The sequence below is a fragment of the Pundamilia nyererei genome, unplaced genomic scaffold, assembly GCF_000239375.1.
Source record: "Pundamilia nyererei isolate P.nyererei 1_Seehausen unplaced genomic scaffold, PunNye1.0 scaffold00055, whole genome shotgun sequence".
Classification (NCBI taxonomy): Eukaryota; Metazoa; Chordata; class Actinopteri; order Cichliformes; family Cichlidae; genus Pundamilia; species Pundamilia nyererei.
The window spans coordinates 3182800-3198752 of NW_005187456.1; the positions used below are offsets into that span (position 1 = coordinate 3182800).

The window sequence follows — 15953 nt, forward strand, 5'->3', positions numbered from 1 at the left end:
ATATTAGCTGTATAATACCAGTAGGCCAGCTCTAATAGTAATTTGGCATGTCTTCGCGGGCCAAATGTAATTAGGCTGCGGGCCAAATTTGGCCCACGGGCCAGAGTTTGACACCTATTGTGTAGAGCCAGTGTTGTGTATAAAAATGTATATTTTTAAAAACCACAGGAGGCTCAAGGATTGAGTATTGAGATCCTTAAAAAGTATTCAGACACCTCAGAGTTAACAAGTTCTCGGTTCTCCTTTGCTTACAGGAGGGTGTAGAGGTGAGAGTGGCAAGAATCTTCAACACGTTCGGCTCCCGTATGCACATGAACGACGGACGGGTTGTCAGTAACTTCATCCTTCAGGCTCTTCAAGGAGAACCTCTCACTGTATGCATTTTAAGTTTTTTACTTGCTCGGCTTTCACCTCATTTGTATGTGCTGCAAGTATCGAGGCACATCGGGATCATTTTAAAGCACATTGGATTAGTCCCACATTGAAGATGGTTTAATATTCATATTACATATAATTTTCTTTAACTGAAAATTAAAGGATGGGGTTTTATTATTTCAAATCTAGATCCTGACCTATTTAACATAATTTCTTTGACATCGTAAAAGTGGTTTAAAAGCATTACATTGAAACCAAATATGGATGCAGTAGAGAGAAATGTAAGGAATGGGAGCAGGGGAATAACATGCATCCAGAGGTCCAAAGGGGACTCTGCTTCTGAGGGTATTTACACAGGGTAACACATGCTAACCTTGGCCTTGACTTTGACATTTTACAATGTCAGCTTGCTCATCACTCAAGGATAGCCTGTTTATTTTATTTCTTCTTCTAGGTTTACGGTACCGGCTCCCAGACAAGAGCCTTTCAGTATGTAAGGTAAGTTTACTAAATTAAACCCATTATATTCATCCCAGAAATGCACAATTTTTCTCGTCAATCTCCATTGTCTCATTATCTTAAACAACTCTTAAGCCACACCCCCTTTTATTTTTATTTTGCTTCCAAGGAGCCAAACTTTCCTTCCATTTTTTTTGAAGTAATCTTGAGCAATAGCTCTCAAGGCTTTCTGAAGATCATACAAAGTTTTTTCTTTAGACATTTGTTGCTTTTTCACTCGTTTTCAGTCCAGTTCTTCAGCCAGTGGTGTTTGAAGTCTGAGAAGTACAGTCAGATTTTGAGACACCATTCACACCACCTAAAAAGCTGCTGATTGGCAACACCTTCATTTTTCAGCATGACAATGACTCGAAACACACTGATAATGCAGTAAAAGCATTTTCAGACGAAAACCCCGTTTTCAAATCTCTCCAGGCTAGTGTGGACGTAGCCCAAGGCTGTCAGTCATGGATTATCCTCCCCAAAGATCCAACCTCAACATTATTGAAGTGGAGAACAGAGCAAAAGGCAGCCAACATTCAAAGAAGAGCTTTGAATGTCCTTGAAGCTGCCTGGAGAACTATTCCTGAAGACTACATAAAGAAATTAAAGAAAGCCGTCAAAGAAAGTTTAGACTATGTTAAATTAATTAGTTGATACCAAATATTATGACTTGTTAGTAATGTAAAAACCCCGTTTTGTTTTTGTTTTTTTTACCTTATCTACTCTATTTCCATTTATATTTGGTTATTCTTTACTGAACATTTCTTTATAAATGAAATGAGGTGTGGCTCAAGACTTTTGCACAGTATTGTGTGTCACCTGTTTCAAATACTATAACAAAAAATACTAATAATGACAAATAACTTTTAATATGAAATATTAAGCAGTCTCTGTACACACACATATGCCAATGTAAACCAGAGTGAGGCTTTTGTTCATGGTGGCATTAAATTGTATGAAAGATATGTTTGTGGGTAGAGTTTTACACTTTTGCAGATTTTAATATAAAGTAAAGAAGCATGGTGTAAGTTCAAAGAGTATTTACTGGTTTCATTTCGTCAGACTGAGCAACAGGGATCAGAGGCACAGAGCATTTGAAGCTCTCGTATCTGATCGTAGCATTTACCTGATGCCCTGTATGACTTTCGTGTTGTGTAAACAGTCTTTGGGTAGCTTTTCTTGAAGTTGACCCTCCAGAAAAAAATGTATTTCATAACTAACACCTAAAGCTAATCAGATCTAAACTTTCACACCAAGCAATTAAAGATGCGCACTGGAGAATTTCATGATTTCAGTTCTAAAATGTTTTATTAAAAGTTTTTACAGAATTTACAAACAGCATTCATTCATGCATTCAATTTTGCATTGAAGTTTCTTTGTGAGTGATCAAAAGAAAAACAAATAGTTGGAGTTAGTTTCTAAGTGAAAGTAAATCCTTGGAAATTAACAGAAAATGTACCATAAAGTGTTTATGTAAACGGTAACTGTGTCAATAAATAAAGTAATATGATGAGATAAAAGGAATGAACTCAAGTTTTAGATTTTTCAAAGGAAGAAACATTGGGTGAAAAGCCGTAATAAATATGGTTGAAGTTATAAAGAAAATTTGCAGAATTATTTATAAATAATGTAATAAATAATGAACAATTTGGGGAGCAGCACTAAAAGATTCATTGGTGTGAAGAAGTTCACATCAAGTTTCTGCCGGCGCAGGTCTAGGACTCCTCTTTGGCTGTTGGTATGAATTGTGCCTCAGTTCGGGAAGTGGACAAATAAACTTTGTGTATCTCGTTAGAATAAGTTGAGATCTGGGGTGAGGTTCAAACATGCTGCTTTGTCTATTTCATCGTAGATTTTCTTAACTGCTTATCCAGCTCAGCTGTTTAAGAGGCAGGGTACATCCTGAATACGGCCATCACACGGCTGCTCCATCAGAGTTAATTAAATATAACATAATATTAAATGTAATAGAAACAAAAATCACAATTAAGTTCCCTTAACTGTCCCTGTGTTTGTTTTTGATATCAGATTGTTAACCTGCTAAATTCTAAATTAACTTTTCCAGAGTTGGACAGTCTTATCTCAGTGTGCACTTGCCTGCCAGTGTTGAGGTCTAATTATGTTAATTAAGTGTGTGTGTGTGTGTGTGTGTGTTAGGGAGAGAGAGAGTGAGAGTAAAACAAGTGTCAGTCAGGGTACGCTGATACACTTGCATAGAGACCACGTGGAGTATACACGGTGTTCTGATTAAAGAAATCCGTGCATGTTCAGAAAGTGTCCTTCATATTAAAAATAGAGCGTGCTCCTGTCTGTGTTTTCCAGTGATCTGGTGAATGGCCTTGTCTTGCTGATGAACAGCAACATCAGCAGTCCAGTCAATCTGGTGAGTTCATAATATGTGGCTGCGTTTCATAAATTGAAAGGCAAATTGATTCTGTGTGTCTGACACTTGCTGACTCTGATGTAATGGATTAATTTGTTTTTCAGGGAAACCCAGAAGAGCACACTATATTGGAGTTTGCTCGCCTCATTAAAAGTCTTGTTGGTAAGTCTTGTGCGGCCTGTACCAGCTCATGCCTCGTCATCGTTTTATCCTGGTGGTATAAGGTCGCCCTCACAGGGAGGAAGTCGGCAGGACATTTAAAAGCAGGATCACTTTCTTGTTTGGAGCAAATCACAGCTAACCATAAATGCAACCAAAATAGCGTCAGCTGCAATGGGGATGTCAGCGGGCCTCAGCATGAAGTATGCTAATGAGAACATGCCTGAGGCAGAGAACCATGAAAGATTGCTCGGTCATAACCAGAATCCAAGAATGTGATAAGTTGATGGATGTAAGGTGTATTCCAGTGGATTGGTGACAGGTGGAGGTTCACAAGCTTTAAATGGGCTGCAAAAAGTGACCTCATGTGACAAAATAACCAAAAGAAGTGACAATATGTCAGATGATACAGTGTTGTGTATATCATGTGTTGATCAGTGTTACTTCTCCAAATGTTGATTCTGTTCATCTGGACGTAGCGTTTTTCAGTGGGAGAAACATTCAGTGTTACTTATTTGTGGCAGTAGAGGCTCCAGTCTGCAGAGCAGTTCTAAGACAACGATAAGTCATGAGAGTTATACCTGCTGGTTTCTTTTCCTTTTTTTTAAACGTGTGTATACGTGCAAGGAAGGTTTGTTTAAAAGTGTGTCTTGGGAAGTCTGGCAGCATCTTATGCCCACAGAGTGTATGATAAAAGATGAACCTTTGGGGTCTGAATAGTGAGGTGGAAGTGCCCTAAACCTGCACTCTTTCCTGTGACCAACAGGGGGCATTTCCTTTGTTGGCACCAAAAAAAATCTATCTATATGTTGAAAATAGATATATTAAAAAAATGTGAAAAGGAGTGTTGATGTCTGCTTTATTACCTCAGTAAACTGTTTATGGATTTTAAATTAAATTTTGTAAATTGTGGTGCCCAGCAGAGTGAAAAAGACGTTTGTGTTATCGAGTTCTCACATAGGAGGAGGGATGACTCCTTAAGTACACACTTTAAATTTAAATCTAAGTCCTGCACTGCAGAAACACCAAGAAGGAGGTGTTTCGTTGTTTTGCAGTGGTAAACAAATAAGTCTAGAGGTTTCATTTTAGTTTTTTGATGATATTGGAAAAGTGTAAACTCAGTTGTAGCCACCAAATCTCTGAGTGATGGAAAAACAGACCACAGTGTGAAATGTTTGTCATCATGTGAAACACACTCTGTATTGAATGAATAGTTGTGATTGGTCCAGCACTATCAAAACCAGGCGTAACCTCGGGGGTGTCAAGGGTTATTTAAGGTGGAATTTCTTTTTTTGTCTTTGTGGTCTCTGCAAAGAGATGCATGTTTGTTTGTTTGGTTGGTATGTTTTACTGGTATAGTGTCTTACATTACCAGTCACTATAGTGTGACATCATATTGCAGTCTCTGACTTACTTTCATAGTAAACAGCCAGGGCCAAACCTGGCACTGAATGTAGTTCCCTAAAAGTAAAACAGTCCCTTCAGTTGGCTCTGTGAAGAATAATAACATCCTCCTCCCTGCTGTCCTTTAAAACACTACCATGTACACACACGCAGTGAGCCGAAGCCAGATCCAGTTTCTTCCTGAGGCCCAGGATGACCCACAGAGGAGAAGACCAGACATCCGCAAAGCCAAGATGATGCTTGGCTGGGAACCGGTGGTACGTGTGACGCACGCCGAGATTATTCTGAGATATTTGTAGTGCACACATGCTGTCTTCCACCATCAGTATACTTGATGTCCTGAAGTTTTTAATAGTGACTGAGCTGAGTGTTAAAAATGTTACATAATTTAAAGTTTATTTACACATGAGACTGTTATACATAGACTTGCGATTAAGTGTAAAAGAAACTCTTTGCAGTCCTGTGAAAACAAAGTACTGCGTTGATAGGAATTAGCAGGGTAAATACCAGCTGGATGCTGCTAATCTTTATAAAAGCAGAAGTTTGGGGAGTTATGCCAAGGGGAAAAAATCAGTGACGAGCTTAGCCAAGCAGCTATTCCTCCCATCAGTTTGGCACATTTCAGACTCTAGAGTTAACAGGTCTCCGTTAGCATGTTCAGTTCAATTCAGTTTTATTTATATATCGCCAAAACACAACAACAGCTACCTCCAGGTGTTTGATATTGTAAGGTAAAGACCCACAATAATACATAAAAATCAGAGAAACCCCCCTATGAGCACATACCTGCCGGTAGGTAACAACGGGAAGGAAAAACTCTTTAACGGGAAGAAACCTCCAGCAGAATTGGGCTCAGGGAGAGGCGGCCATCTGTCGCAACCGGTTGGGGGTGAAGGGAGGGAATATTAAAGTTAAAGGCAGCACAGTTTGAAACAGGAAAAAAAGAGCTTATAGATGATAGCTACATTCAATATCATCCAGTATCAATCTCACTGTTACCTCTTTAACCTCCTGAGGGAAAAATAAATGAATTCATCCAAAACATCAAAGGCCAGTCACACCGTGACTTCATAATATTTACAATTATTCCTATGAATTCAACACCTTAACTCGGAAAGAGAAGTGCAGGCTGTGAATATATATGACAGGGGGCTGTATTAGCCGGACTGTCAGTGATGTGAGATGCTAAATGATCAGTTAAGGGAAGGTATTCGACTGCGAGGTGTCGAATACCTCCTGTTCCTCCTGGTAGTATGTCAGCGTTTGATGTGTTGTCTTGTGTTGACAGGTGCCCCTGGAGGAAGGCTTAAACAAAACAATTCAGTACTTCAGCAGAGAGCTGGAGCACCAGGCTAACAACCAGTACATCCCCAAACCTAAAGCTGCCCGCATGAAGAAAGGAAGACCCAGACACAACTGAGCCTTACTGTTCCACCTCAACACAAAGATGTTAAGACTCCTTAAAGTGCAGCTCTGTGAAATACACTGCTGATTGCTGCACTCTGGGAAATGGAGTCTTTTTTTTTTTGACAAGCAGAGACATCCTACTCTTAAAACGTATTTTACAGACTGTTGGCCTGCACTGGACCTACGATTTTAGTGTCAGTAAGGCTGCCTTACTGCAGCTTGTGTGACAGACCACCCAGAATCAGAGGCAACAAACTGAAGGCAAGAAACTTGCCTCAATCTACTTTCTTTTGTGAATTTATGCTTTTGCTATTTAAATCGCCGACATGAGAATTCTGCAAACAGCTTGCACTGTGCATCTGTGCTTTGTGTTTACTTTGTGTTTTGTCTGTAGAAACAAGCTATCTGAATTTGGTTTTTTTCACTGGATGTTTTTGTCCTTCGATCAGTGGCGTGCCGGCACCCTGTTGGCTGTCCATGCAGCGCACCGCAGGGCTGGGATAAACCTTCTAGAAAGACTGTTACAGATTTGCTTTTCACAACATCTTCCGTGTTTGTTGAATAATTATTTCGGGTGAAGATGCTATTTTAATAAAATATTTCCAATACTTTGCGTTTGATGTTGATGGTTAAAGACACTTACCTACTGTTGAGTTGGATTTAAGAAAAAAAACATGGCAGAGCCAAAGAAGTACAGAGCTACGTCTTTATTTACAGGTAAAGGCAGAGAGGAAACCAGCTGTAGTTGTCAGGCAGGTGGATGTCTATGAATAAAAATTATTTTAGAATTGGTACGTAGAAAGAGAGAAAATTATCATGAGAAATATATAAAGAAGGGGATCAAAGGATGATTTTCAAGGGGCTACACTACACAAAAGACAGAATACCTGTGAAGTACTTGAACAGGTGTGAGACTAAAGAGATAGAAGGCGACTAACTGAAAGATCCAAAACCTTTGGTGCTTGTATTCTCAATGCAGTGAGTGCATAAATCTGCTCATAATGCAAATGATTCCTTTTAGTACACCTAATTTAAAGTTGGAGTAAGGGTATGTCTCCTGGGAATGAATGCTGCTTAATAAACCACACTCTGATGGGACTGATATGCACCCAGATGTGTGCGTGTCTGTGGTTAATAGTAGTCGTAGTTAACATTAGCGCCGTGTCTGTAAGAAGAAGGATCTCGCGGGGCAATGGGAGCGTTTTCATCATAGTGGTGCTGACGGCCGGGGTCGTTGGCACGCGCGTGGTCCCTCCAGTACGCCATGTCGGCCTCCAGCCTCTGGTGAGACAAAAACACAGCGGATGTCACTTGTTAATAAACTCAATAGAAGTCTGAAGCCAGCAGACGCACAGGGTGCTGATAAGATGACCACCAAGACTGTCAGCAGGCATAGCTCTGGCAAACAGACCTGCATGAAAGGCAAACGCTGAAAAGGCCGATGCTATGACAGCTTTGGCCTTTTAAAGGAAGCAACAGCAAATGGCATTAGCACAAGGTGTCAACATGGCGCTGTTGGAGAAATACTGCTGTAGCGGGGTGAAACACATGCTGTCAGCTGTCAGAAATGGCAGCGGGGAGCTACTTTGTGCACTCGGCTCTCCTTTTTCTGCCCTTGTTCTGCGTTCCCTTCGCTCCTTAGGGTCCCCGGTGAGTTCTACACGAGAGCCGCTGACCTGGAAGAAAGCTGAATCTGGCGCTGTAAGTGGGTTTCTGTTTGTGCGTGAGAGAGAGGAAATTCATGTTGTCGCGTGTCCAGCCCTGCACCTGTACTTATCTGTTCATGATTTGACCTTTTGAGGAATGTTTCAAGCATCGTTCAGCCATCAGACCAGTGTTTAACCTAAAATGTTTATCTTAAAAACAAATAAGATGAATGAAAGGTCTCAACTTTTTGTACTCTCTGTGTATGTGTTTGTGTTACTCTCATACAGTTATTTTTGAGTGTTCCTCTTGGTTTTACTCACCTAATCCGACATTACTGAATAGTTGTAATGGTATTTTACTATAACATAAAGTTAGTCTTAAAGTTGACCTCTCTCAGAAGAAACATAACTCACCTGCTCATCATATCCCATGTACATAAACTGCATGATCCACTGCTGTACATCCGGTCTGCTGCGATCCCAAAGGTTCCTCTTGGTTCTGCTCAGTTTTGCCAGGAACTCTTTGGCTTTGGAAGAAGGAACTGCAACTGAGGACCGTGATGCTGCAGTACCAGTTCCTGCCACTGGATGGAGGCACAACAGGGGGTGGGGGGTAAGAAAGGCATGGTATTTTGAAAAATACTTAATGTTGTTGAGTTTTCTATCAGCCGCACAAAGACAATGTTAGGTACGTGTTTAAGGATGTTACCATCTCGCTTCAAGATCTTGTGTAAGTGGCCGTCGCTGGATACTGTAAAGGAGAGTCAACAGAGACATAATGAGCTGCAGTACAAATGCTTTTCTTCGTGGCAGGTATGTTAGACTGGTGATAAATAATAAAAGCAACTAACTCAGATATAATTAATCTTTAAAACAGCCACACATTTTAACCAGTCAGCTTAAGGTGTCTGTTTCTTTCTGATGCCATCTTCACAAAATTATAAATACTATTCATTTATACACACTCACTGGATGATTTGTTAGCTACACCAAACTTTGCCTTCATAACAGCCTTCATTCTTAATGACACAGATTCAAAAACATTCCTAATTTTTTGACATGACCGAATGACACAGTTGCTGCAAATTTGCCAGCTACATAGCCATGATCCCGCTCCACCACATCCCAAAGATTCTCTATTAAATTGAGATCTGGTGAGTGTAGAGACCATTTGAGTGCAGTGAACTCAAACATACAGAAGAGCATGGTTATTTTAAGTGGTTACTTGTTGCTGTTGCTTTCCTAGCAGCTTGAAGCAGTCTGGCCATTCTCTGGCTGCTGACCTCAACGAGACATTTTCATGCAGAGAACTGCTGGTAACTAGATAATGTATCTTTTCTTTGTTCATTCTCTGTAAATCGTACAGATGCCGATCAGCAGTAACACTTAGACCAGACTATCAGTCACTAACAACTGCTCTGCATTCAAAGTCACTCACATCACTTTCTTCCTCATCGTGATGCACACTTTGAACTTCAGCAGATCGTCTTGACCGCGTCTACTTGTCTAAATATACTGAGTTGCTGCAATGTGATTGGCTGATTAGATATTTGAGTTAGCAAGCAGTTGAACATGCGTGCCTGACAAAGTGGCTGGTGAGCATCTGTCCGCATTTCTTTATGTTGTTTGCAGTGCAGTAGTTTTACACCCTTCACTTGTGCTTACTCAGCCGGCAAGTTGCCAACTCGCATCCAAAGAAAGCAGCTTCTGGCAAATTTGCATGTAAATAAATGTGCTGCGGTCACTTCCTAGATCTCTTCTGGCACACTGTTGACCCAATGTTTGGAGCACTCGTGTCCAAGAGTTCACCAAACCAATCTAGTCAGATGACGTTTTCCTGCACTTTATTGAGCCCCGTGCATTTGGGTGATGTTTCTGTAACTTTCGGAACATTTAAACAGAAAACTGAGCTCAACACCGGAAGAGGCACAGAAATACAGCCGTACAGGCATTTCAGTGGCATAATTCGAGATAAAGTTGGAGAGGAGTCGATTTATTCAGAATGTTCTCAGTACTGCAGCAGCTTGGCCTTCGTAATGTACTATTAGTCATTATTAGTCATTATTTCCACAGCTCTGCAGTGGTGTAATTATTCTTTTCTCTAACCATCATCATTAGAAATGTGTCCACTTCCTGACATCTTTAATAGTGCATCAATCTGCTGACGTTCAAGGTCCCTAGATGATTTATCCTACTGGCTCATTTACTGACCTACTCTGTAGTTCCAGCAACTAATCAAATGATCAAAATCCAGCTTTGGTTGTTTGAGTACCTACAAGAGTCCTGACAGCAACTTCATCCTTGGTTTAACCTTTTTGCCTTGCAGATGTTATCATGCTAACATGATAAACTGCGATTCATTCTCAGAGAGGAATGGGCAAACTGCTTCAACTTGGTAGGAATATAATGGTAACTAAAATAACCAATTACAACAAAGGCATGACTGAGAGTGTCTCTGAATGCTGTTGAACCTTGAAGCAGATGGTGTACAGCGGTAAAAGCTTACTTCAAATACCACTCCTGTCAGCTAAGAACAGGAAACCTGAGGCTACAGTTTGTACAGGCTCATCAAGACTAGACAGTGGAAGACTGAAAAAATGTTTCCTGGTCTCACGAGTCTCTATTTCTGCTGTGACACTGGGGTGGTCTGATTAAAATATGCCTTGCTGACAATGTCCATGTGCGTGACCACAGTTTACCATCTTATGATGGCTATGGAATGACACACAAATCATCTCAAACTGGTTTCTTGAACATGGCAATGAGTTCACTGTACTCAAATGACCTCCACAGTCACCAGACCTTAATCCAACAGAGCACCTTTGGGGTGTGCCGGAACAGGCGATTCCTGTCATGGATGCACACCTGACAAATCTGCAGCAACCGTGTGATCTGTGAATGAAGTGTATTTTAGCATGAAAAAATTAGCATTGCACTGTACCTAGCAACCTCACAGAGCTGCTTGCATGAGCCTCTGTAAGCAAAGCTATCTGTTGAATATTTTGATCAGTTTTTAAAGTCTGATTGTGCGATACCAGGGCATGGTGGCTGTACAGCAGGATGCTAAAACCCATCAGTCCTAAAACTATGCGTGATGCATGTCCGGAAACATCGTTTGCTGTAGAAACCACATGGTTTGCAGGCTGGTGCTTCAGACCATGAAGTTTGAGGAAAACCATAAATAAGCAGAAACAGGAGCACATTCCCTTTTTTTCCTCAGCTATTTACCTTCACATTACCGTTTCATATCACAGTTAGGGCCATTTAAGTGTTGGATATCTTGTTAGATCACTGCGTATTAGTTAACTTTGTCTTATTCTTCAGACTTAAACAAACTTTAATTTTAAAACAGATCCTTTTCAGATTAAAAGATGCAGGGATTGTTTCACTCTTGTTTTATTTAAAGAAAAGCTTTTTATGAGGCATGTGTTTGTAGGCTTTTCAACAGATGATTATTGAAGCAGATGTGAGTTTGCTCAGATGGATTTTTCATTTAAAGTGACTTTAAATCCTGTCTATGTGGAACCTTCTTACAAAATAGAATGAACTGAAAACAAAGACGACTTTGCAGGTTTCTAAAATTTCAGAAGGGATCAATTGCACTTTAAGTTTGTGGAATATAGTAAAATGATCCTTTTTTTCTTAACAAATGTAAAGAAATGCATCTTTTTAACTAGTGCCAGTGCAGTTAAAAAGAAAAAAAAGCAGCTGCAGAAATAAGACCTAATGGTATTGGAAACACTCGAGTCAGTAAAAGATGTAAACTTAGAAGAAGCCAAAGAAAAACAAAAGATTTTGCTTACCTCTAAGAGCTAATAATGTCAGCAGTACAGCCAACCCCATTACCCTCAAATAGAAATGCTGGGATGCCATGTTGTACCCACTCACTCTTTCCAGATCTCCTTAAAGGCAGCAACTGTGCAAAAGCATTTGCACAACCATAAGAATGGGCGGAAACCCCGACTTTCCAAGTGGAAACTGGCCTGTGGAATGGTTTCACCTCCTTGCCTTCAGAAACACGACTGCACCTGGGAGGGGCTTTTTTCTCCCCCTTAAGTGAATTTTCATGTGTGTACCAGATACTTTTCCATCTCCAGCTCAGTGTGTGAGCAGCGGGGTTTGTGGGAATGCAGTTTGTCATGTGGGTTTATTCTGTGGAAAAAAACATTCCAGATTTTGAGCCTTTGCAAAGTGAAGTTGGTTAACTTCAGCTGCACCAATATGTTTTTATTTAACAAGAAATGTTGCTACACTTTCTAAAGGGATTCAAACTGTGCAGCTTTAAATCTTTCTGCATTTTTAATGCATATTTCTAGCAGCAATTTCCCTTCAAAAATGCACTAAAATACCTGAGCAGGAACCCAGAAAGTGGAGAGAGCTGCTTGAGTTTTATTTCGGCAACAAGTCTGTGACCAGCAGCGAGAATCTCTTTGCTCTTGTGTAAACCTTCTAATCTTTTGCAACTACCTGAAGGACGGAGTGACGCTGTGAGTCTCAAGAATGTATAAAAAGCAACATTCAGGCGACGAGAAGGTGAAATGACTGAGTGGCTGCAGCTTGAATTATCTTCCCGCTTCCATATTTTAAATTCACCAGCTGAAAGTGGAGACTTTCAATACAGCCACATTACATCTAATCAGTTTACGCATATACTGGCACCTTTCAGCCAAGCGGTATCTTACTCTATAAAACCTTTTTGATGTGAAACATATTTGCATGTTAATGAATTCTATTTAATTCTACAGGGAGTGCAGAATTATTAGGCAAATGAGTATTTTGTCCACATCATCCTCTTCATGCATGTTGTCTTACTCCAAACTTTGGAGTTTGGCCATATTTCAGAGCTGCAACATCACTGGAGTGCCCAAAAGCACAAGGGACATGGCCAAGGTAAGAAAGGCTGAAAGACGACCACCACTGAACAAGACACACAAGCTGAAACGTCAAGACTGGGCCAAGAAATATCTCAAGACTGGTTTTTCTAAGGTTTTATGGACTGATGAAATGAGAGTGAGTCTTGATGGGCCAGATGGATGGGCCCGTGGCTGGATTGGTAAAGGGCAGAGAGCTCCAGTCCGACTCAGACGCCAGCAAGGTGGAGGTGGAGTACTGGTTTGGGCTGGTATCATCAAAGATGAGCTTGTGGGGCCTTTTCGGGTTGAGGATGGAGTCAAGCTCAACTCCCAGTCCTACTGCCAGTTTCTGGAAGACACCTTCTTCAAGCAGTGGTACAGGAAGAAGTCTGCATCCTTCAAGAAAAACATGATTTCCATGCAGGACAATGCTCCATCACACGCGTCCAAGTACTCCACAGCGTGGCTGGCAAGAAAGGGTATAAAAGAAGAAAAACTAATGACATGGCCACCTTGTTCATCTGATCTGAACCCCATTGAGAACCTGTGGTCCATCATCAAATGTGAGATTTACAAGGAGGGAAAACAGTACACCTCTCTGAACAGTGTCTGGGAGGCTGTGGTTGCTGCTGCACGCAATGTTGATGGTGAACAGATCAAAACACTGACAGAATCCATGGATGGCAGGCTTTTGAGTGTCCTTGCAAAGAAAGGTGGCTATATTGGTCGCTGATTTGTTTTTGTTTTTGAATGTCAGAAACTTATATTTGTGAATGTGGAGATGTTATATTGGTTTCACTGGTAAAAATAAATAATTGAAATGGGTATATATTTGTTTTTTGTTAAGTTGCCTAATAATTATGCACAGTAATAGTCACCTGCACACACAGATATCCCCCTAAAATAGCTAAAACTAAAAATATTAAAAACTACTTCCAAAAACATTCAGCTTTGATATTAATGAGTTTTTTGGGTTCATTGAGAACATGGTTGTTGTTCAATAATAACATTATTCCTCAAAAATACAACTTGCCTAATAATTCTGCACTCCCTGTATATACAATAAATTCTGGATTTCTCCTCTTAAAGACGTTGTAGTTCTGCCTTTCAGACAGTTTTTCCGCAATTCGATGTGGGAGTAATCTCTGATACAGAAGTCTGAGTACAGAAGCCCCGCTCACCTGTTATTCAAAACTTTAGATTGAAAAAAGTAGCCAATCAGGAGACGGTTACCTAAAGCTAAAGTTGGCTGTGCCAAGCCTCAGTATAAGGCAAATATGATGGATCTGTAGTCTGGATCCCGCAAAGCTTCTCTGTAAAGTCCAAGAATAAAAATATGGAGTCTCTAGAAACCTTCAGCTGCTGGAGTCACTGTTGTTATTCGCCTACCTCAGGGGCTTTAGTTCATCTGTTGTTGTGTGAATTACCTGGAGTGGTTGTAATACAGGTTTTCTAGCTTTTGTGTTTGTTTGTCACGCGGCTGACTGCACATGCACATTACTGTTTCTGCTGCTGCCTCCGTGCTCCACACAGCAGATTTACAGTTGTGGTCAGATGTTTGTGTCAACTCATCACTGGCATGAAAGTCATGGTAGTTTGGGGGCTTTTAATTACTTCTTTGAACGGTTCATTTTCCAGGGTGGAATGATTGTACAGCAGACATCTTTAATGACTTTAAGAAATAAGAACTGAGTGAGCATGTTATGTGGGATAATTTTCTAACTGAACACAGGGTCAAGGCTTGTGTATATGTGAGCTCAAATCTTTTAATAAATGGTGCTGAGGGTTCTCCAGGTCCAAGGCCTATTAACTTTTTGTTTGTGGTCATGACTGACTACAACTGGTAGTTTGTCTTTGCCAGCATAAAAAGGACTCATTGATCAAAACTCGAAAAACAGGAAAGTCCGAGGAACTCAGTGCAAATGTAAGAAGGAGAATTTTAGATTTACACAAGGTAAGAAGGTCCCATGGTACAGATGTGTCACCACTTTGTGAAGGTCTTGAAGAAACTCAATTCAATTCTCTTATCCTGTCCTCCTCCTCTCTCCCCAACCGGCCGCAGCAGATGGCTCCGCCCCTCCCTGAGCCTGGTTCTGCTGGAGGTTTCTTCCTGTTAAAAGGGAGTTTTTCCTTCCCACTGTCGCCAAAGTGCTTGCTCACAGGGGGTCATATGATTGTTGGGCTTTTCTCTGTGTGTATTATTGTAGAGTCTACCTTACAATATAAAGTGCCTTGAGGCGACTGTTGTTGTGATTTGGCAGTGTATAAATAAAACTGAATTGAATTGCTCCAAAAATTGTACAATGCACTTAAAAGATGGGACCATGTGAGGAAACCAAACAATTAAAATCAAATTTAAAAATTAAAATTAAAATCGACTCACACAAGAAAAGAGTTCCAACATCCAGCCAGGATTATGTCAGAAGCTTGTTGATGGATACCAAAAGCATCTGGTCAAGGTGCTAAAGGAAATTTAACCAAATATTAGTGGGAGCGTGTGAATCATAGAAAATCCAAAACTTATGCACCAAATTCTTTTTTCTTTCTAGTCCTTGGAAAAAGCTTAAACAGCTCACAGACATCATTTAAAGTCTAAAATTGCCATGACATCCATGACCATGAGTGCATGTAAACTGTGTATTGTAAGGATGTGCAGCCCAGAAAACTGCATGAATGAAAGTAAAATGACGTTAAAGCTTGTTTGCAGTGGGAGGTGACCTGCCAGCCTGTTCACAGAGGTCTGCATTCATACTGCTGGTCTGCAGTAACCCTGAATGGCAGCACAGTGTGCAGCTAATGATGAACACTTATTTACTAATAGAAGCCGGTGATAGTCATCACAGCAGTTAGAATAAGTGTTTACAATGGAGCAGTTCATCTCCGCATTCAAGCTTTCACGTGTAAGGAGAAGAGTGTGATTAATAGAAATTAAAAAGTCTCAGATAAGTAACTCGTGGCAGTTGTCACTGTGTTTGTCACCAGAATGAAAACAAACAAACACTTTTAGAAGACTCATTTAGAAATTCAAATTTGACTTGGCTTCGGTTTGTCATATAATGAACGTGTGTGGGACTGTGTTTGGTTTGGAACAACAAACAGCCTTCGCGTCTCTCAAGGGTAGAGCTGGAATGCAGGAAACCAGAAGCTGGCTGATGACTGTGCAGCTTTCGCCGTGAGGTTTGAAAAGAACGGATAAAACTCGAGTAAACAAAAGACAGAAAGAGG

The 15953-nt window shown here is 40.5% G+C and overlaps 2 protein-coding genes across 2 annotated transcripts in view; one reads left to right on the forward strand and one right to left on the reverse strand.

The window, feature by feature from the left end:
* uxs1 (UDP-glucuronate decarboxylase 1) overlaps positions 1 to 6837 on the forward strand; it is a 42554-nt gene extending 35717 nt beyond the window's left edge. Inside the window, exons 10-15 of the mRNA XM_005733911.1 lie at positions 255 to 374; positions 830 to 873; positions 3199 to 3259; positions 3364 to 3421; positions 4976 to 5079; positions 6111 to 6837. Coding sequence (XP_005733968.1) covers positions 255 to 374; positions 830 to 873; positions 3199 to 3259; positions 3364 to 3421; positions 4976 to 5079; positions 6111 to 6242 — 519 coding nt within the window. The 3' untranslated portion in view covers positions 6243 to 6837. The remainder of the gene's footprint in view (positions 1 to 254; positions 375 to 829; positions 874 to 3198; positions 3260 to 3363; positions 3422 to 4975; positions 5080 to 6110) is intronic.
* Positions 6838 to 6921: 84 nt separating this feature from the next.
* ecrg4a (ECRG4 augurin precursor a) lies at positions 6922 to 11910 on the reverse strand. The gene is made up of 4 exons (XM_005733912.2): positions 11679 to 11910; positions 8585 to 8626; positions 8290 to 8459; positions 6922 to 7510 (listed from the first exon to the last, which is right to left on the reverse strand). The coding sequence occupies exons 1-4, from the start codon at positions 11746 to 11748 to the stop codon at positions 7361 to 7363; spliced, it is 432 nt and encodes a 143-aa protein (XP_005733969.1). The 5' UTR covers positions 11749 to 11910; the 3' UTR covers positions 6922 to 7360.
* Positions 11911 to 15953: the final 4043 nt, after the last annotated feature.

What these genes read in the sequence shown, in the direction of transcription:
- ecrg4a (XM_005733912.2), bottom strand. Translation starts at nt 11,748, where the DNA reads ATGGCATCCCAGCATTTCTATTTGAGGGTAATGGGGTTGGCTGTACTG. An exon ending in GACATTATTAGCTCTTAGAG is followed by an intron (nt 8,627 to 11,678) that starts GTAAGCAAAATC and finishes TCTCCTTTACAG; the next exon opens with TATCCAGCGACGGCCACTTA. An exon ending in CAAGATCTTGAAGCGAGATG is followed by an intron (nt 8,460 to 8,584) that starts GTAACATCCTTA and finishes GCCTCCATCCAG; the next exon opens with TGGCAGGAACTGGTACTGCA.